Raw genomic sequence first — 21,430 nt, forward strand, 5'->3', positions numbered from 1 at the left:
CTCTGTAAAAACATGGATCACAGTGGGGTGTAAGTTGTACCCCTGGGGTGTAAGAGGTGCCCAAAAATGCCCAATGAAAAGTCAATGGGGCAAAATCCCATAGACTTACCATTGCAAAAATTTTGACGGGTTATAGGTACGAGTGAGGATTCCTTAGAAACATGTGGGTTACTAAATTTGAAGAGGGTGATAGACTCTGTAAGAACATGGATCACAATGGGGTGTAAGTTGTACCCCTGGGGTGTAAGAGGCCCCCAAAATTTCCCATTGACTTATAATGGGGCAGGGAACACTCCCATATAAGGGAATAAAACCGTTCCAGATGGGATATCTTTGCTTTACAGTGTCGTAGAGATAAGTGGGTGGGCTCATTTTACTCGGGCATCCAATCAGTCTCTCAGGATCATCCCAGAGCTATTAAGCCACGCCCCTAGCAACAATTTTGGGCACCCTAGCAACATCTCCCATAGAGTGCCATTATAAAATGCCCAGATGGATATCTTTGCACCACAGTGTCATAGAGACATGGGGGTGGGCTCATTTTACTCAAGCATCCAATCAGTCTCTCAGGATCCTTAAAGACTTACTAAGCCACGCCCCTAGCAACCACTTTTGAGCACCCTAGCAACATAAAATTCAAACAGTTATATCTCGGCATCAGAACATCGTAGAGACACGGGGGTTGGACCGTTTTACTTGTGACTAGGCGTGTAACAATTGGGCACATCATTGGCCACTCCCAAGCCACGCCCCTAGCAACCAAATTTGAGCACCCTAGCAACTGAATAAACAAAGCCTTATATCTCCGCATCAGAACATCGTAGAGACACGGGGGTTGGACCGTTTTATTCGTGACTCGAAGGGTAATCACTAGTTAATGCCAAGAGGTGTTAAGCCACGCCCCTAGCAACCAAATATGAACACCCTAGCAACGGAATAAACAAAGCCTTATATCTCTGGATCCGAACATCATAGAGACATGGGGGTTGGGTGTTTGGGTCATGTTAGCTTCATGCTAGCTTCATGCTAGGTCATACTAGCTTCATGCTAGTTTCATGCTAGCTTTATGCTAATTTCATAATATATCTTGCTAACTTCATGCTAAATAATGTTAGCATCATGCTAGCTTGATGCTTATTTATGTTAGCATCATGCTAGCTTCATGCTAATTTATGTTAGCATCATGCTAGCTTCATGCTAATTCATGTTAACATAATGCTAGCTTCATGCTTCTTCATTTAAGCATTGTGCTAGCTTCATGCTAATTCATGTTAACATCGTGCTAGCTTCATGCTAATTCATGTTAGCATCGTGCTAGCTTCATGCTAATTCATGTTAGCATCGTGCTAGCTTCATGCTAATTCATGTTAACATCATGCTAGCTTTATGCTAATTCATGTTAGCTTCATGCTAGCTTTATGTTAATTCATGTTAACATCATGCATGCTAACTTCATGCTAATTCATGTTAGCTTCATGCTAATTCATGTTAGCATAATGGTAGCTTTATGCTAATTCATGCTAGCTTCATGCTAATTCATGTTAGCATCATGCTAGCTTCATGCTAATTCATGTTAGCATCATGCTAGCTTCATGCTAATCATGTTAGCTTCATGTTAATCATGCTAGCTTCATGTTAGCATCATGCTAATCATGCTAGCTTCATGTTAATCATGCTAACATCATGCTAGCTTCATGCTAATCATGTTAGCTTCATGCTAATCATTCTAGCTTCATGCTAGCTTCATGCTAATCATGCTAGCATCATGCTAGCTTCATGCTAATCATGCTAGCATCATGCTAGCTTCATGCAAATCATGCTAGCTTCATGCTAGCTTCATGCTAATCATGCTACCATCATGCTAGCTTCATGCTTATCATGTTAGCTTCATGCTAATCATGCTAGCATCATGCTAGCTTCATGCTAATCATGCTAGCATCATGCTAGCTTCATGCTAATCATGTTAGCTTCATGCTAATCATGCTAGCATCATGCTAGCTTCATGCTAATCATGCTAGCATCATGCTAGCTTCATGCTAATCATGCTAGCATCATGCTAGCTTCATGCTAATCATGCTAGCATTATGCTAGCTTCATGCAAATCATGCTAGCTTCATGCTAGCTTCATGCTAATCATGCTACCATCATGCTAGCTTCATGCTAATCATGCTAGCATCATGCTAGCTTCATGCTAATCATGTTAGCCTCATGCTAATCATGCTAGCTTCATGTTAGCATCATGCTAATCATGCTAGCTTCATGCTAATCATGCTAACATCATGCTAGCTTCATGTTAATCATACTAGCATCATGCTAGCTTCATGCTAATCATGTTAGCTTCATGCTAATAATGCTAACTTCATGTTAGCATCATGCTAGCATCATGCTAACTTCATGCTAATCATGCTAGCTTCATGCTAGCTTCATGCTAATCATGCTAGCTTCATGCTAGCATCATGCTAGCTTCATGCTAATCATGTTAGCATCATGCTAGCTTCATGCTAATCATGCTAGCTTCATGCTAGCTTCATGCTAATCATGGTAGCTTCATGCTAGCTTCATGCTAATCATGCTAGCTTCATGTTAACTTCATGGTAATCAAGCTAGCTTCATGCTAACTTCATGGTAATCATGCTAATGTTAATCATGCTTAATGTTAATCATGCTAGCTTCATGTTAGCTTCATGGAAATCATGCTAACTTCATGCTAACTTCATGCTAATCATGCTAGCTTCATGCTAATCATGCTCGCTTCATGCTAATCATGCTAGCTTCATTATCTCTGCATCAGAACATCGTAGAGACACGGGGGTTGGACCGTTTGACTCATGACTCGGAGGGTAATCACTAGTGGATGCCATTTTTTCCCTAGCAACCAAATACAGTACCCTAGCAACAGAGTAAACAAGCCCTTATATCTCAGCATCAGAACATCGTAGAGACACGGGGTTTGGACCGTTTGACTCGTGACTCGGAGTGTAATCACTAGTGGATGCCAATTTTCTCCCTAGCAACCAAATACATTACCCTAGCAACAGAGTAAAAAAAGCCTTTTATCTCCACATCAGAACATCGCAGAGACACGGGGGTTGGACCGTTTGACTCGTATCTCGGAGTGTAATCACTAGTGGATGCCAATTTTTTCCCTAGCAACCAAATACAGTACCCTAGCAACAGAGTAAACAAAGCCTTATATCTCCGCATCAGAACATCGTAGAGACACGGGGGTTTGACCGTTTGACTCGTGACTCGGAGTGTAATCACTAGTGGATGCCAATTTTCTCCCTAGCAACCAAATGCAGTACCCTAGCAACCGAATAAACAAAGCCTTATATCTTCGCATCAGAATATCGTAGAGACATGTGGGTTGAATTGTTTTACTTTTGGCTTGGAGTATAATCATATATTGTCCCCCGAAATTTGCCACGGCAAGCACCACTTCACATTTTCTTCAGGAAATGTACCTATCTAGTTATTATTATTATTATTCTTTTTCTCCCCCCAAAATTTCGGCAACTAACTCGTCCTAGGGCTTTCAAGCTACATGCACCAAATTTTCCACAGACCTTCAGACTGGTCTGACTTAGTGTGCTATATCTTTTCTAACTGATGGGACCATCCGAATTCCTAAACGGGGGTCTCGAACACCCCAAACTTTCCATTGACTTAACATTGAGACAAACTTTGACGGGTCATAGCTGTGAGTGAGAAACTTGTAGAAACTTGTGGCTTACCACATTTAAGGTGGCTGACAGGCTCTGTAAGAACATACATCACAATGGGGTGTAAGCTATACCACTGGGGTGTAAGAGGCCCCCAAAATTTCCCATTGACTTATAATGGGGCAGGAAACATGCCCATATAAGGGAATAAAAGCGTCCCAGATGGAATATCTTTACTTTAGAGTGTCGTAGAGACATGGGGGTGGGCTCATTTTACTCAGTCATCCAATCAGTCTCTTAGGATCTCCCCAAAGCTATTTAGCCACGCCCCTAGCAACAATTTTGGGTACCCTAGCAACATCTCCCATAGACTACCATTATAAAAAGCCCAGATGGATATCTTTACACCAGAGTGTCATAGAGACATAGGGGTGGGCTCATTTTACTCAGGCATCCAATCAGTCTCTTAGGATTCCTACTGAGGTATTAAACCACGCCCCTAGCAACCAATTTGAGCACCCTAGCAACATAATAAACAAAGCCTTATATCTCTGGATCTGAACATCATAGAGACATGGGGGTTGGGTCTTTGGGTCATGTTAGCTTCATGCTAGCTCCATGCTAAGTCATACTAGCTTCATGCTAGTTTCATGCTAGCTTTATGCTAATTTCATAATAAATCTTGCTAACTTCATGCTAAATCATGCTAACTTCATGTTAAATCTTGTTAGCTGCACGCTAAATAGTGCTAGCTTAATGCTAATCATGCTAGCATCATGCTAATCATGCCAGCTTCACGTTAAATCATGCTAGCTTCATGCTAATCATGCTATTCTCATGCTAACTTCATGTTAATCATGCAAGCCTCGTGCTAGCTTCATGCTAGCTTCATGCTAATCTTGCTAGTTTCATGCTAGCTTCATGCTAATCATGCTAGCATCATGCTAGCTTCATGCTAATCATGCTAGAATCATGCTAGTTTCATGCTAATCATGCTAGCTTTATGCTAGCTTCATGCTATTCATGCTAGCATCATGCTAGCTTCATGCTAATCATGCTAGCATCATGCTAGCTTCATGCTAATCATGCTAGCTACATGCTAATCATGCTAGCTACATGCTAATCATGCTAGCATCATGCTAGCTTCATGCTAATCATGCTAGCATCATGCTAGCTTCATGTTAGCTTCATGCTAGCTACATGCTAATCATGCTAGCATCATGCTAGCTTCATGCTAATCATGCTAGCTTCATGCTAATCATGCTAGCATCATGCTAGCTTCATGCTAATCATGCTAGCATCATGCTAGCTTCATGCTAATCATGCTAGCTTCATGCTAATCATGCTAGCATCATGCTAGCTTCATGCTAATCATGCTAGCATCATGCTAGCTTCATGCTAATCATGCTAGCTTCATGCTAATCATGCTAGCATCATGCTAGCTTCATGCTAATCATGCTAGCATAAGGCTAGCTTCATGCTAGCTTCATGCTAGCTACATGCTAATCATGCTAACATCATGCCAGCTTCATGCTAATCATGCTAGCATCATGCTAGATTCATGCTAATCATGCTAGCATCATGCTAGCTTCATGCTAATCATGCTAGCATCATGCTAGCTTCATGCTAGCTTCATGCTAATCATGCTAGCATCATGCTAGCTTCATGCTAATCATGCTAGCATCATGCTAGCTTCATGCTAATCATGCTAGCATCATGCTAGCTTCATGCTAGCTTCATGCTAGCTACATGCTAATCATGCTAACATCATGCTAGCTTCATGCTAATCATGCTAGCATCATGCTAGCTTCATGCTAATCATGCTAGCATCATGCTAGCTTCATGCTAATCATGCTAGCATCATGCTAGCTTCATGCTAGCTTCATGCTAATCATGCTAGCATCATGCTAGCTTCATGCTAATCATGCTAGCATCATGCTAGCTTCATGCTAATCATGCTAGCATCATGCTAGCTTCATGCTAGCTACATGCTAATCATGCTAGCATCATGCTAGCAACGTGCTAATCATGCTAGCTTCATGCTAATCATGCTAGCATCATGCTTAGCTACATGCTAATCATGCTAACATCATGCTAGCTACATGCTAATCATGCTAGCATCATGCTAGCTTCATGCTAATCATGCTAGCATCATGCTAGCTTCATGCTAGCTTCATGCTAATTATGCTAGCTTCATGCTAGCATCATGCTAGCTTCATGCTAATCATGCTAGCATCATGTTAGCATCATGCTAATCATGCTAGCATCATGCTAGCTTCATGCTAATCATGCTAGCATCATGCTAGCTTCATGCTAATCATGCTAGCATCATGCTAGCTTCATGCTAATCATGCTAGCATCATGCTAGCTTCATGCTAATCATGTTAGCTTCATGCTAGCTTCATGCTAATCATGTTAGCTTCATACTTAAACATACTAACTGCCAGATAGCCTACTAAACTAAACTTCTGTCAATCTGTTTTAAACGTTCAGGCTACGCTTTTTCAAGCCAACATAAAGTTTGTCTTCAAACTTTAATATCTAGTTATTATTATTATTCTTCCAACCAAATTTCCGCAATTAATACGGCTCGAACCGCTTAACTTAGAAACTTCATTCAAACTCTCAAACGTGCGGACTATTCGGGAATAGTGTGCTATGACTTTTATAAGCGATCGGGGGTACGGTCTTTGCCCCAGGGGCGAAAAAGCAGCCGAAAAATCCCATTGACTTAACATGGAGACAAACTTTGACGAGTCGTAGCTCAGACCTAGAATTTCACAGAAACTTGTGACTTGCCACATTTGAAGAGGCTGGCAGGCTCTGTAAGAACATACCTCACAATGGGGTGTAAGTTGTACCCCTGGGGTGTAAGAGGTCCCCAAATTTCCCCATAGACTTATAATGGGGCAGGAATCATGCCCATATAAGGAACTAAAAACGTCCCGAATGGGATATCTTTGCAGCGCAGTGTCATAGAAACATGGGGGTGGGCTCATTTTACTCAGGCATCCAATCAGTCCCTTAGGATCCTTATTGAGCTATCAAGCCACGCCCCTAGCAACCATTTTGGGCACCCTAGCAACATCTCCCATAGACTGCAATTATAAAATGCCCAGATGGATATCTTTGCAGCACAGTGTCACAGAGACATGGGGGTGGGCTCATTTTACTCAGGCATCCAATCAGTCTCTCACCATCCTTATTGAGGTATTAAGCCACGCCCCTAGCAACCAAATATGAGCAGCCTAGCAACATAATAAACAAAGCCTTATATCTCTGGATCCGGACATCATAGAGACATGGGGGTTGGGTCTTTGGGTCATATTAGCTTCATGCTAGCTTCATGCTAAGTCATGCTAGCTTCGTGCTAGTTTCATGCTAGCTTTATGCTAATTTCATAATAAATCTTGCTAACTTAATGCTAAATCATGCTAGCTTCATGTTAAATCTTGTTAGCTTCATGCTAAATCATGCTAGCTTCATGCTAATCATGCTAGCATCATCTTAATCATGCTAGCATCATGCTAATAATGCTAGGATCATGCTAATTTCATGCTAAATTCATGCTAACTTTATGGTAATCATGCTAGCTTCATGCTAATCATGCTAGCATCGTGCTAACTTCATGCTAATCATGCTAGCATCGTGCTAGCTTCATGCTAATCATGCTAGCATCGTGCTAGCTTCATGCTAATCATGCTAGCATCGTGCTAGCTTCATGCTAATCATGCTAGCATCGTGCTAGCTTCATGCTAATCATGCTAGCATCGTGCTAGCTTCATGCTAATCATGCTAGCATCGTGCTAGCTTCATGCTAATCATGCTAACATCGTGCTAGCTTCATGCTAATCATGCTAGCATCGTGCTAGCTTCATGCTAATCATGCTAGCATCGTGCTAGCTTCATGCTAATCATGCTAGCATCGTGCTAGCTTCATGCTAATCATGCTAACATCGTGCTAGCTTCATGCTAATCATGCTAACATCGTGCTAGCTTCATGCTAATCATGCTAGCATCGTGCTAGCTTCATGCTAATCATGCTAACATCGTGCTAGCTTCATGCTAATCATGCTAGCATCGTGCTAGCTTCATGCTAATCATGCTAGCATCGTGCTAGCTTCATGCTAATCATATTAGCATCGTGCTAGCTTCATGCTAATCATGCTAGCATCGTGCTAGCTTCATGCTAATCATGCTAGCATCGTGCTAGCTTCATGCTAATCATGCTAGCATCGTGCTAGCTTCATGCTAATCATGCTAGCATCGTGCTAGCTTCATGCTAATCATGCTAGCATCGTGCTAGCTTCATGCTAATCATGCTAGCTTCATGCTAATCATGCTAGCATCGTGCTAGCTTCATGCTAATCATGCTAGCATCGTGCTAGCTTCATGCTTATCATGCTAGCATCGTGTTAGCTTCATGCTAATCATGCTAGCTTTATGCTAATCATGCTAGCATCATGCTAATCATGCTAGCTTCATGCTAGCTTCATGCTAATCATGCTAGCATCATGCTAACGTCATGCTGAATCATGCTAATCATGCTAGCATCATATTTCATCATGATAACTTTTTTAAATCATGCTAGCTTCACACTAAAACATGTCAACAGCCAGGTAAACTACTAGACTAAATTTCTTTTACATTTCTGTCAATCAACTTTTTGCATTTTCATGCACTGGTAATTCCTTGGGAATTGCATATCTAGTTATGTATTTATATATAAAGACAGTTTAAACAAATTTGTAAAAAAGTTTAAAAAAAGATAATTCCTGCCTATCCTGCATTTAAAACACAAAATAAGCCAAAATCAGTCTGGTCTTACTAAACTTATAAAACAATATTTTGTGGTTTATTGTCTGATTAATCATAAATTAAAGAGCAGAGTGTTCTGATATGACTAATAAGATAATCCGACAAGATCTTTACCGAAATCTCTATGGGCTGGGACACACGCTGCTCTGACATTTCCCCCCCGATTCCTTAACATCCATGGAACTAGCAGCAGTGCTAGCAGCATAGCTTGGAGACGAATGCCCTTTCGAGATGAGGCTGGTCTCATTTTACAAGGGCACGAAAACAGCAACTACACCTCGTTCAGTACCAGAGGGTCTCGGTTCAGGTAATGTTTTTTCGTATTTGGATTTATCTCTGAATCCTGACTGCTCCCACAAGGAAAGGTGATTTAATGTAGCTAAATTTCTGTGCATAACCTTGGCAAAGAAAACCTTGAATAAATTCATAAGAATCAACCTTCATACCTTTGCAAGATGCCATTTTCTTGTGGTATCACTCCATTGATGGCTGCCTAAAGAGAAAAAAGCACAAAAACATCTTTAGTAGAGAGTTAACCGATTTAACAACTACAAAAAAATAATGTCTGTTGGCATCAGTTAAGGTCATGAATAAAGGTTGCAATGAGTTGTCGGGAAAAAGAAATAACATTGATATAAACCATTTGTATTTAGTCATTACGCACATTATAAATATACAAGATTAGCGACTTGTTTAAAATATACACTATCCAAAAACATAACATACACTTTGATAGGTATCATTCTCAAATAACTGAGTTTTGAGACAGAAAGCTTGATTTGGGATTTAGTCACAAAACCCAAACATAACATGCACAAACAAAATATGGGGCGCACACACCATCCAATCACACTTAAGTGGAATGCACAGAGATGGGCTTGATGTGTTTGTGTCTATGCGTGAGCAAGTGGGCTCTGGAGCCAGACAGTGATAAGGCGACTCCTTGGATACAGATCTGAATGGAACGCGTTCTGATCCAGCCAAAAAACAAAGCGTATACAAAGACATACAAACATATAGTTTGCTATGTCGTGAGATGTTGTTGCTACGCTAAAAGTATTTTGTATTTCGAAACAAAGACAGAACACTTGACATTTTAAGAGATTTAACAGTTAACATTCATAAGGAAGGTCAAAGAAGTGTATATACTGCTCCACACCTGGCATCTGATTTTAAGACCATACTACTACTACACATCACTACACAAGATTTGCTCAGGTGCAGTTTGATCACGTATCTGAAAGTGTGTTCAACGTAAGCTGTTCAGTCAGACACTTGCTGGTTGTCCCTTCTTAACATAAAGAGCTCATTTTTTTAACTCCATCAACCTCGCAACCCTGAGCAGGAACAGCAAGTCATCAGATTCACAGGTGCACTTAACCACGCCATGGGCTAGGGCATGCTTTCTTTGAATATCTGCCAGCATACAACCAGCTTCCTGCTAAATATAGCGAAACAGCCCGCTGTTAAGATAAAGAGCGATTTTGTGGAGGTAAATCTGTCTGCAAAACCGCAATTTATTGACTCTCTTTGCTTTAGATCTGTCCTGACACTGCCTCCTTTATAACTTTATTACTGTCTGTAAGTATGAGAGGGATTGAATTAAACTCTATAGCAGCTCACTTTTGGGGGAGCACAGGTTACATTCGTATGCAAATTAACAAGGATACACCCACTTTTAGCTACAGCAAAACATAGCTCTGCTTGTCTGCCTTTGTATGCACCTGTGGTGTTAAACAGATGGTGTTACACGCATTTATGCGGTGAAGTACAAGAGGTGATACTTTTTACTAAGAATCACCAGAATGCTTGTAAAAAGCAATTTGTGTATTCAAATAGGGGATAAGCTCTAGTGCTGCTCAATTTTGTGCACAATCATAACCGCGGTTATTTTGGTAAAAATCATATTCACGGTTATTTAACACGATTACTCAGTGACTTTGAAAATGTGCTTTTATTTAACCCTTTTATTAAGTAAGTGTTGCAATAGGCTACACATGTTAAAGCAGCATGCATTTTATATTTTAATTGCACAATAATCGCTTTACTTCGATTATCTTGTTTTTGTAATTATTTAAATTTAAAAATTTAAATTAAAAAGTAAAAAACGTTCAATTGCACATCCATACTACCAACATATTTTAAGGACTGTCTGAATGAACCATTTAAATATATTCATTAAGTAGATGCTTTCATCAAAAGCGGCTTACAAATGAGAGAGCATTTATTATTTGTCAACTATTTGCGATAGATAAGATGAAAGGCTGTTAAAAGGTGTGGGTATCTGCAGAGCGGACTGCGGGAGACATTGTTTTCTGTTCAAATAACATTATCAATTGAAACGGACATCTCATACGCTCTGTGCAATAAAAGCAAGCAGGGAATCAATATTTGTTCACTAGGGGTGAAATGGCCCACCACCCATACTTTGATGTACATTTTTGTACTGCAATTCATTTCGTCTTAAAACGACTTTAAAAATAACAATAATAATTTAATAGAAATTACTGTAATTATGTGCTTTGCAGTTTGCACAGTTACAGACAGAGGAACGGAGAACTGCAAATCGATGTAAGAGATGGATTAAACAAAATAAATGCAAAAGCGCAGTCATTTGTGATTTGCATAACGTTGGCTTAACAAAACACTAAAAAGCATAAACAAATTAGAGACAGTAACCATTTTTTCACTAAATTTCCAAATGCATCTCTTTTGCTTTCTAGTGAAATACTGTTTACTATTTGCCAAAGTAGCACAGTGATACAACTGAACTGTTTTTTGTGTAGTGAACTGAATTTATGTATTACATGACTGTACAGAATGTACATTTACTCACGATTTTACAATGTGGTGCATTTTGCAACTTTGCAAGCTTTCAATACCATACTTGTGATCAAACAAGCATATTGAACCATTGCACACCTACTGTTACCTGAAAGACAAGGCTTTATTCTGTCGGAGCATACATGCAAAATAAAGATAACCCTAGGGACATCAATTACAAACATGACAGATCATCTTTAGCTAATGAGTAATTTGTTATAATCAACTGAAGCATCTAGATACAACTACTATAAATCAATCCAAATGCCAAAAGCAAATTCAGTTCTACAGAACTGTGCCAGAATATTCTGTGAACAATGGCACCATTACATGGCATGGCGTGCTTGTAAAACACAGTGGCTTTGTCTTTAAAGCATCACCGTCAGCGTCAGACACAGAAAAAAAGTGGGTGTTTTGTGCTGTGAAACTAAAATGTTATCAGTGCGTTAGTACTAGTACAGACTTAACAAACGAAATGCATCTTACCACCAAGTCCCAGTTGTTCAGTTCTAGAAGTGTGATTGCTTCTGCAATATTGTCAATACCAGTACACGCCTGAAAAAAAGCAAAACAGGGTGGTTCTGATACTTACATAGAAAAAGTAAGCAACACAGGACACTTTTATATTAAAAGAATTAAATGACAGAAATGGCTAAAAGTTTAAAAAAGACATTCTGAAAGGTTTATTTTTAAAATCATTCAAAATCAATGACTGGTTAATGATTTTACATTACAATTCTGTTGTGGGCTATAATAAATATGTATCTATATTAAAAAATAAAAGTGTAACATTTTATATAAGCGCCTGTCAATCACCAATGCTTTTTAAAATTCTATTGAAGCAAAATTATTATATAAAATGCTGCCTGTTAACCTTTTATTTTACATATTAACTGACTTATGTCACACAGCAATCACAATGAACAATGTGTGTGTGATAGTATAGGGAAAAACCTCAACAAGTTGTGCAAATAAACAAACTCAATCCAGACACGTCCACCATCTATGCAAAGTCATCTGACAGCTTGAGACCAGACAGTGGCCATTATAAAAGACAGATTCGGCAGACAAGACTGTAAAGATTGCTTGTTTAACGGGGGTAGATGGGATGAAAATAATGCCTTTTCAATTGTTTATTCCCATTTTGTCCTGAGACGTGGTTTTCAGACGTCAATATTTTAAACAAAGCCACTGACAGATGATCACCTCGAGACATGTCAACAAAGATGAGTGACTTCAGTAACCCTAACCGGGCAAATACTAAGCAGCCACAACATCAGGCATTATGGATGGTGTTTATTTAAACAAAAAACTCACCTGAAAATCGGCCAGGATCATTTCTCTGTCCATGTTGCTATCGGAGGCCATTGCTTTGACAGGCTAACGACACATGTAAAAAGCCCCAAAAAATTAACCTCCGAATACAGAAGTGCAACAGAGGACACGGCTTGTATGTGTACGGGGAGTAACTGATGTATAAACAATGCTTTCCAGGCCGTGTTGACAACGTTTAGTGGATTTCAGTGTTTCTGTTATCGTCACTTTGCTGTTCCGGATCGGCGTTCAAAGCAACGGAAACATCTTACGGCTGCCGTAAAGAAGTGTCGTGAATTGTCGTGCCAGCTTACGGTTGAAATGGCCCGGTTTTTTTAAAGGAGCAGCAGGGCCGTGGTTAAATTTGAATGCAGTGTTATAAAGGGGACTTGTTTGTGACAAGTTGAAGACTTGTTTGCGTTTAAATAACCGCTTTGTGACGTGTCAAGACCCCAGAAAGCTTTACCCCCTCGAGTGTATTTATTTAGCTAAATTGTTTGCGGTGTCTGTTGGCAGTGTCCTGAATGATTATTTGGGCTGTAGCAAGTTTTTTGTTGTTTGTTTCAACTGAGTGCAACCCCTTAAAATTATGCTAAAAAATAAGATTTCAAACAACATGAAAATCTGCATGTTACAAATTTATGATTAGTAGCTTTTTGTTAGTGTTGGTTTCATTTTACTCTCAAAAACATTTAAACCATCCCAAACTGGTCTAAGCTAGTCTCCCAAGTCTGGTCAGGTGGATCTGCTGGCTGGTTACGGTACTGACAGTGCTGAGTTCTGGGTATTTTTAGCAAGTCAGGCCACCCAGCAAAACCAGCTGAAAAGCAGGATGGGTGACATCACTGCTGGCACACTAAAGACTCTGATAGGCTTTGGGTCATACTTTTGGTTTGTTGTGTTAGATTAACATTTGTTACTTTTTAGAAAGATCTACTGTGTGTAGTTAAGGTGTGCAGTAATCTATAACATAGCTATAAATAATATGTGATTTTGCTTAATACATATATCTATTCTAAAATTAGAAAAGTGTCAAAACCTCATGAATTTTAAAAACTGGGAGGATGCATCTCCCCTTCACATGACTTATTTAAAACCTAAACTGTTTATCGGTCTTGCTTCGTAAAATGCATTTTTTTATATAAACCCATTTTATTGTTTATGCTGCAAAACATGGGAACTGAGACACGAAGGTTGGTTCAGTGTGACAAAATCAGTGAGAAAGCTGATCTCTGAAAGTGCATCTCTCCCGGCATTACGGTTGAGTCCCGCCTCGCGTCTGTTAAGTGGGCGGAAACTGCCCCTTTATTTCAAAAACGTAGTGATGTCAAACAACAGCGGCATAGTTTTGACAAAGTCAGCTGTCTTTCAACACCAGTACGCCAGGTTTAAGGACATCATGCGATCCACGGGACGTGTGCATTATTCAGCAGGTAGCGGATACAACGTTTCATTTTAAATGATCTGTACTATGACGTCGTCCACAGCGTATGGGCACCTATGCGCTTACAACGAAAACCTCTACAGCTATTCAAGCGGCGTTTGGATACCCTGCGCGGACTGGAAACCTGTTCAAGATTATTTCTACGCGTGTCAGTCTTGCCCCCGGCTGGCGGACTGGTATTTGTCAGTTATCCATTTTTGATCAGCCGCATGCCAGGCTCTGACCGATTTGATGTGCGAATCACGAAACATTTGCATTTGACGTTTTACGTTTTTTGCCCCGTTCAAATTGGGCGGGAAGTTTACAAAAAACTCACAACGGAGCTTTGCAAATGCTTTGGATGAATTTTTCTAATTCCCTCGCGGAATAGCAGTCCACCCCGTGTATTTTTCTCTTTCAGAGGTCGTTTGGAAAACGCGTTAGCGGCTTGACATCTGCCAATGCCTTGAACGGATCGCAGTTCTCCAGCCCATTGCACCTGCATATAGTTAATATCAAAGGACTCATGAAAGGGCACAGATGAGACGTCTCAGATACGAGCATTTCTTTTCATGTAGTAGTCCCTCGATCTACTGTTTTTTTGCTATAGATCTCTAAAGTGCTTGCATGTGAGATCATTTGTACCAGGACTTTTCATGTTGTTGTTGTTTACATATCTGCCGCCTGCAAACCAAAAACGACTGCGCGGACGCGTTTTCATCTCTCCGCTTCAATGGTTAGCAATAGCATCTTTATAATGAATAAAACAACGTTAACCTGGGTTCATTTCTAACCAAGCTGGCGTTCCTGTACGTCGTCTTCACGTTTAACAGACCCGTGTTATCTGGAGAGCTTCATGTCACACAGGGACTCGGGGAGGAACTTCTCAAAGAGATCATATAAAAAGAGGATGTGTCTTTAGGTTTTGAATTTTCTTCTCTATAACCGATAAATGTCTAAATATCTGAAAGCTATGGCGTGACATCCCTGTTTTCTGCATGCGCTGGTTCCGATGGTTTCAGTAGGACGATATTAACGAGGGCGGACCTTGGCTCATCTCCAGCGGATATTTTTTGGGGGGCTGGAGGATCGACTATTTACTACGGCGTTGTACTACTTCTCGTCACCATCACGATTTTTCATATAAACCAACGGACATCTTTTAAACCTGGAAACAGAGATATTCAACCTCTCAAGCACTTTGTCAGGGGATATAATGGCCGAGGCCATGGCTATAGATAAGTTGAGCACTGCCGCTGCAAGAGGAGATCTGGAGAAAATTGAAAGGGTATTATTGCAAAGCAACGTTAACGTTAATGAAAGGAACAAGTACGGCAGGACACCATTGCAGGTTAGACTCACAAACCTAGACATTTTACATCTAACGGCCTTTAGAAGTCAACTTTATTGCTTTCCATGTGTTGTTTGTTAAGCATTTGAAGCACTTAAGATAATTTATCTATCATTTTTTTACACCACGATGTTTACAATGCACCGTGCATCAGCTCCAAGAAAATACTTCGGTTTGTAGGCAATGTAAGCAGAGACTCGTATGATTTATTTTAACGTTTATTTGTTAACCACCACCACGTATCCACCTGTTGTAGCCTATGTGATCTCATTAGGCCAAATTTGAGTTTTAAATTAACAGGCCCATTTCCAAATACGTACATTTTTTTGTAATATTAGCTAATTATTATATCATTTGATTATGCATCTGAACAAATGTTGTACACCTTTAGTTACGGTGCTGTTTAACATTTGAAATTCTTGTTTTGATCAGCCTCGCTGTCTGAAATAATTCAAGAACTATTCAAATGTTAGTGAATTTAGCTTCAAAAAATTTTTTAGACAGCCTAAAAGACTAAAAACAACATCAGGATATTTTTTATGAACACTCAGGTTTTTTTATAGACAGTAAGGCCCAAAATGTTTGTAGATGCTTATGTTCATTGTTTGTTTTGTGAGGTAATATAAAACTCTCGCAAATCAGTTTGATATAAAAATATTTTACAAGCTTACAAAAAAATTACCCTTTTAAAAAGTTATTTGCTTACTAAAAATATTTCAAATCAGATTATCAGAAGACCGACCAATAGGATGCAAACCAAACACAATATAACTGCAAAAATTAAACTGTATTTTCAGTCAGCATATCACTGAATTACTCATTTTCTTGTCTCATATTCCTACAATATACACATCTTAACTTCAGAATGAGTGATTTTGAGTTTAGAGTCTGCTCACATGGGTAATCCCCATTCTCCATGTGCGCAACAATCTATTAAATTATGTCACAAGTATAGAGCTGTGTAAAATAAGGCTTACATGTTGAAATATTGGTGTGATACTGGTGAACTTCCTGGTAAAATTTCCATAAACACAACCCATGTGGGAATTTTTCTTGGTTATGTCGACGTCACCTGAAAATCGCACACTTTATCTGCTCAAAATGTAGTTTGCTCTGTAGGCTAAATACACAAAACAATTTTAATATAACACTTATAACTCTTTAATAATACAAACATTTTAATTTCATAAGAGCTATTATTATAAAAAATATATGCATATTGTAAAAATTATCGTAATTGTTCTACCCGTTCTACCACATGCAGTAAAAAATAACACGATTAGTTTACACTATTTTGTATCCGTTTACAATCAGATGTAAATAATTCACCCTGAAATAATAAACTAATGTTTAGGCATTATCGAAAAATGTACACTTGACCTTGAAATTTTACTAATAAATAAAAAAAACAATTATTTTGGAAACACACATACCCAGAATTCTTTAATAATTATTTTCTTTGAGAGCAGTATCAACATCTTAACGCATGATGTCTGTTTAATATCTCTCAGGTGGTGAAACTTGGCTGCCCGTCCACAGCTTTGGCGCTACTTCAAGCGGGCGCGGACGCAAACCTCCGCGACCCCATCGGAGGATTGACCGTCAGTCACGACGCCGCGAGAGATGGATATCTGGACACTCTACAGGTGCTCGCGCAGAATGGTGCTGATGTCAATCTCCTTGACAACGATGGCAACCTGCCTCTGCATCTGGCCGCGCGGGAGGGACACCTTGATGTCGTGCAGTATCTTGTAAATCATTGCAACACGCAGCCTTTTCAGCCTAACGCAAGAGGCTACACGCCTCGAGATCTGGCGTCCATGCACAAAAAACTAAAAACTGTGGAGTGGTTAGACAACATTGTGCCTTAATCAACAAAGAGATTTTGATCGGCTTATAGGCCAATGTGATTTGTTGCGTAACAGAGGTAAACAGATGCTGAACATGATCACCAACCCTGTCCTGAAGATCCACCGCCCTCCTGCCTCTAATTAATTAGATAGCAATCAAAAGCTTGATTAGCAGTTTGACTGGGGTTAAAGCAGAACTCTGCAGGACAGTAGATCTCCAAGAACAGGATTGGCGACCACTGTGAATCGAAAATTCAGCTAACTACCTCTTATTGCGATATAAAATGTCAGATTTCGGGCTCAGGGGCTTGTGTTTATTTGTGAAGAACAAATCATATTTCAACTGATATCACTGATATGAAATCCACGTGGGACTCTTTTGCATAGAAAATAATCAACAAAAATTTCAATTGGCTGAAGCCTTTATGTTTTGTCCGAGGGAGGGACAAATCATCGAAATATAAGAATGTTCATAAATATTCACCAATTCTGCGTTTTAGATTTATAGATAATTTCTTAGACTAACTTTTAATTATTACAGTTCAACAACGCATTTTATAACAAAAATAACTGAGTATTAAGTTGTGTATTAATCTGTTCAAAAGGTAATAGTAAAAAATCTCTTTTTTTAATTGCACTATGCTGGTCAAAATTCATTTAACAGCCCCTGATTGCTTTTTGTGATTTTTATGACAGCGGAATTGCACTTTTGCTTGTATTTAATATATGTGTAACATCAGTATTTAAAGATTAAATCTTTGCAAAATAACCAAAGAGATGATAAACGGTTTCAGTATGATTTCGTAAACGTGTGTTTAACTATGGCCTAGTGTCACTGAAATACGGGTAGGCCTTAAAACATTCATGAAACTGTATTAAATACAACACCGTGTGCATTAATGAGATGTTTGCCTGAACATTGATAACTGCTGTTGATGTTGTCAAATGTTTAGAAAACAAATAAAACGATGTGATGTTAGTAATTGCATATTTTATGTTAAGTATACAAGTTTACATTTGAGATGTTACGTTTGAGTTGTCTGTATTTTATATATAAGCAGAAATAGCTTCACAGCTGTCAATAAAAAGTTTATATGCTTAGGCTTTCTTTCAAGCGAAAAGCGAAACTAAATTAATATTACGTTTTACTGTATGACCTTTGACTATTTTAATGCCTTTTACATTTTTAAATAATTGAAATGTATATAAAATGTCTATAAGAAGCAACTTAAATGCATGCAAAATTAAATGTACACAATTTTATGGGACTGCCTCAAATTATTTGACTATTGGACTAAAATATTTCAAACGTTTGAAGATGCTTTCGCCATAGATTTAAAAGTGGCCATAGATTTTAAAGTGGAAGCATGTCTCACCCCCTTCTCTTGAAACATGGCTAAAGGAGGTGTTTACTTGCATTAAACTGGAAAAAATCTGACTCTCGCTTACTGGTTCTTTACGGACGTTTGACAAGGTGTGGCGCCCCTTTTTAGATTATTTGCTGGCTAACTCTCTTGATACATAAGCTGAGCATTAATATATGTTATTCTTTTAATTAGTTATTTATGTTACAAAAATATTAAGCCACCATGGGAAGTTATAGGTTGTTGAGGGAGGGATGTGTGTTTTCTGGGGTAGAGTTAGTAATAACATGGTATAATCATTTTATAAAAATGTATGATATAATTGGTGATTTGATATTCCATGTAAAAATCTAATAAATAAAAAATTAAAATGCTTTTAATGGACAGTCAAATGCAAATGTAGCCTATCATGTGGGCTCATTATTTCACAACCGTCTCGTGGTAATCTAAAATAAATATTTTGACAGTCATTCATTTCAAAACACGACAACATGATTCGGAGAGGGTGGAGATGTTTAACCACGCGTCTATTTGTAACAATGTGTCCATATTAGCTTGTGTAACGCGCGTTTTTATTAATATGGCTCGTGCGTCAAACATACTGCTATCACTCTTTAAAAATGGTGCTAAATAGCACCCAAAGTTCGTAATCATATGGGAACTATTTTTAGTGCATTTATATCACATATATAGCGCCTACGAAGAACCATACGGGGTGATTTAGCACCCCTATAGCACCACTGATGGTTCTACAGAGCACAATATGGATCTACTACACAGGTGCTATATGGCACATAAAATGGTTCCTCTATAATTACGAGCCAATGAACCACTTTTCGTGCCATTTAGCATTCGTTTGTTTTTAGGGTGTATATTAGTGTTTGTATAATACAAAGGAGAAATAAATAAAATAATAAATAAATAATAAAATGGTGACTGAATGAGAGGAGTTTCATGGCTGAGAAGGCAAACGCTGCAACAGAAACCCGTTACATCGGTGGGAGGAACCGGTGCGCAGTGCCAACATTTTCAAATTTAGGCGCTTTCGTTGCAAAAACGCTCGGGTTTCTCTCCAAACGCAATGTGAAAGACAACACCATACATTTTATTAATAGGGTTATCTTTGGAGATTTTTAAAAACGCCAAATTAATTTCCATGAATTGTGGAGATGTCATGAAGTGATCCTCTTCCTGGTTGCGCGGCTTCACGCATGCTGCGTAAATCTTCTAGAAACGCGCCATCCCTGCTTTATCATTCATTACTTTTGAAATTCAACGAATGACAAATCGACGATTGACAATTTTACAGTTCGCAACACAGCTATTTTATCGCATGTCTACGATGAAACGGTAAATAAACAGCCTCTGAATGAATACAAACTTTAGTAAATGTGTTTTTAAAAACTTGTATAGACATGTCTGTGGTCGGTAGCATATAGCATTTGTGTTGGGTGATAGTTTATCAACAACCTTTATTTTTATACAAAAACATTGTTTAGAAAACTGTTTATGTTTATTGGTGGAATTGTGTGTGGGTTAGTTTAAAAAAAAAAAACTAAGCATGCGTTTAATTATACATATAGCAAATGGTCTGTGTATAGCATTTTATTAATTAAACGAAAGTCAAATGCAAATTCGACATAACGTTTTAATGAATATTTTAATAAAGGGTTAGAGAGTTGTAAGCACAAGTAAATTTGCGTGTTATGCCGAGGCAGAGGACTTTACACGGCCATCTTTTCGATTTATCTGTGCATATAAATGTATTTATACATCTTAGCATACTTATGATAAACGTTTTATATTGTAATATATACTGGTAATAAATTGTGGCATGTCCACTATGAGAAGATCACAATAAAGTGATCTTTCTTTAACATTACAGTGTGTGAATGTTTAGGTCTCTGACCTTTCTAGGAGATTGAGTTGTATACAGTATGTCATTACACTTATATTAATATTATATTGAAATTTTAGCTCAGCTGTTTAAAGACATTATTTTGAAATGAATCAGGGTTAACACTGCTTACACAAACCTTTCTACAACAGATCCCCTCTTGCACGTTTGGTAATGCTAATTTAACCCCAGTGTGGGTTACATATATGAAAAAGACATTTCGATACTTTTGACCTATAAAATGGATGAAATGAGACATTAGGGATCGTTATGAGACAGACCTTTGCATCTGCATTTCACAAACACTTGTGATTTGACACATACTCAGCTGGGAGTTTATGACATATTTTGCTGTCTTTAATTGCTCGACTGCAATATTTTGCTTTGTCCCAGTGACTTATTGGATGTCAAAATGTTTCTATTTATGCCAACCAAAATATGTGAGAAAGTAAAAATTGTTTTATATCTAAAGTTCAAAATACTTGAATAGGTTCCAGTGGGTACTAAATAATAATTAGTTATTCTAATTGTTCAAAATAGTTAAATATTATTTTGATTTTGTTTGTTAAATTTGTAAAACATTATTAGATTTTAATAACTAATTGTAATTAATCTCATTATTATATATTTTTTTATATGTCATTATTATTGTGAGAAAAGACAACAAAATATTATGTTGACCTTAGCTAAATATATAGCCTATTTACTTCGGTTAGCACTCACAGTATTGATTGTTTCTTAAGTGACTTTAACAATACTAATGATAATGTAAAAGGGCGTTTTGTATTTGTGTAACTGGTGTGGTCAAAGACAAATTACAACCTTGGTTAACAATAAAGTTGTATTGTATTGTGTAATATGAGACACACTTGGTTTTAAGATAAAAATGCTGTGAGAAGAAACATAAAAGCAACCTAAACGACATTTT

At 38.3% G+C, this 21,430-nt stretch overlaps 2 protein-coding genes across 3 annotated transcripts in view; one reads left to right on the top strand and one right to left on the bottom strand.

The window, feature by feature from the left end:
• Positions 1-12,892, bottom strand: part of faf1 (Fas (TNFRSF6) associated factor 1) — a 127,195-nt gene extending 114,303 nt beyond the window's left edge. For both annotated transcript variants that reach the window (XM_065248490.2, XM_065248489.2), the window contains exons 1-3: positions 12,621-12,892; positions 11,790-11,858; positions 8,927-8,973 (exon numbers count right to left, since the gene is read on the bottom strand). In XM_065248490.2, coding sequence (XP_065104562.1) covers positions 8,927-8,973; positions 11,790-11,858; positions 12,621-12,671 — 167 coding nt within the window. In that variant the 5' untranslated portion in view covers positions 12,672-12,892. The remainder of the gene's footprint in view (positions 1-8,926; positions 8,974-11,789; positions 11,859-12,620) is intronic.
• A 1,016-nt stretch (positions 12,893-13,908) lies between these two features.
• On the top strand, positions 13,909-18,498 carry cdkn2c (cyclin-dependent kinase inhibitor 2C (p18, inhibits CDK4)). Its single transcript, XM_065248491.2, has 2 exons — positions 13,909-15,391; positions 16,903-18,498. Exons 1-2 carry the CDS (start codon positions 15,257-15,259, stop codon positions 17,260-17,262), a joined length of 495 nt encoding a protein of 164 aa, XP_065104563.1. The 5' UTR covers positions 13,909-15,256; the 3' UTR covers positions 17,263-18,498.
• The last annotated feature ends 2,932 nt before the right edge of the window (positions 18,499-21,430 follow it).

The sequence above is a fragment of the Paramisgurnus dabryanus genome, chromosome 11, assembly GCF_030506205.2.
Source record: "Paramisgurnus dabryanus chromosome 11, PD_genome_1.1, whole genome shotgun sequence".
In the NCBI taxonomy this organism is placed as follows: Eukaryota; Metazoa; Chordata; class Actinopteri; order Cypriniformes; family Cobitidae; genus Paramisgurnus; species Paramisgurnus dabryanus.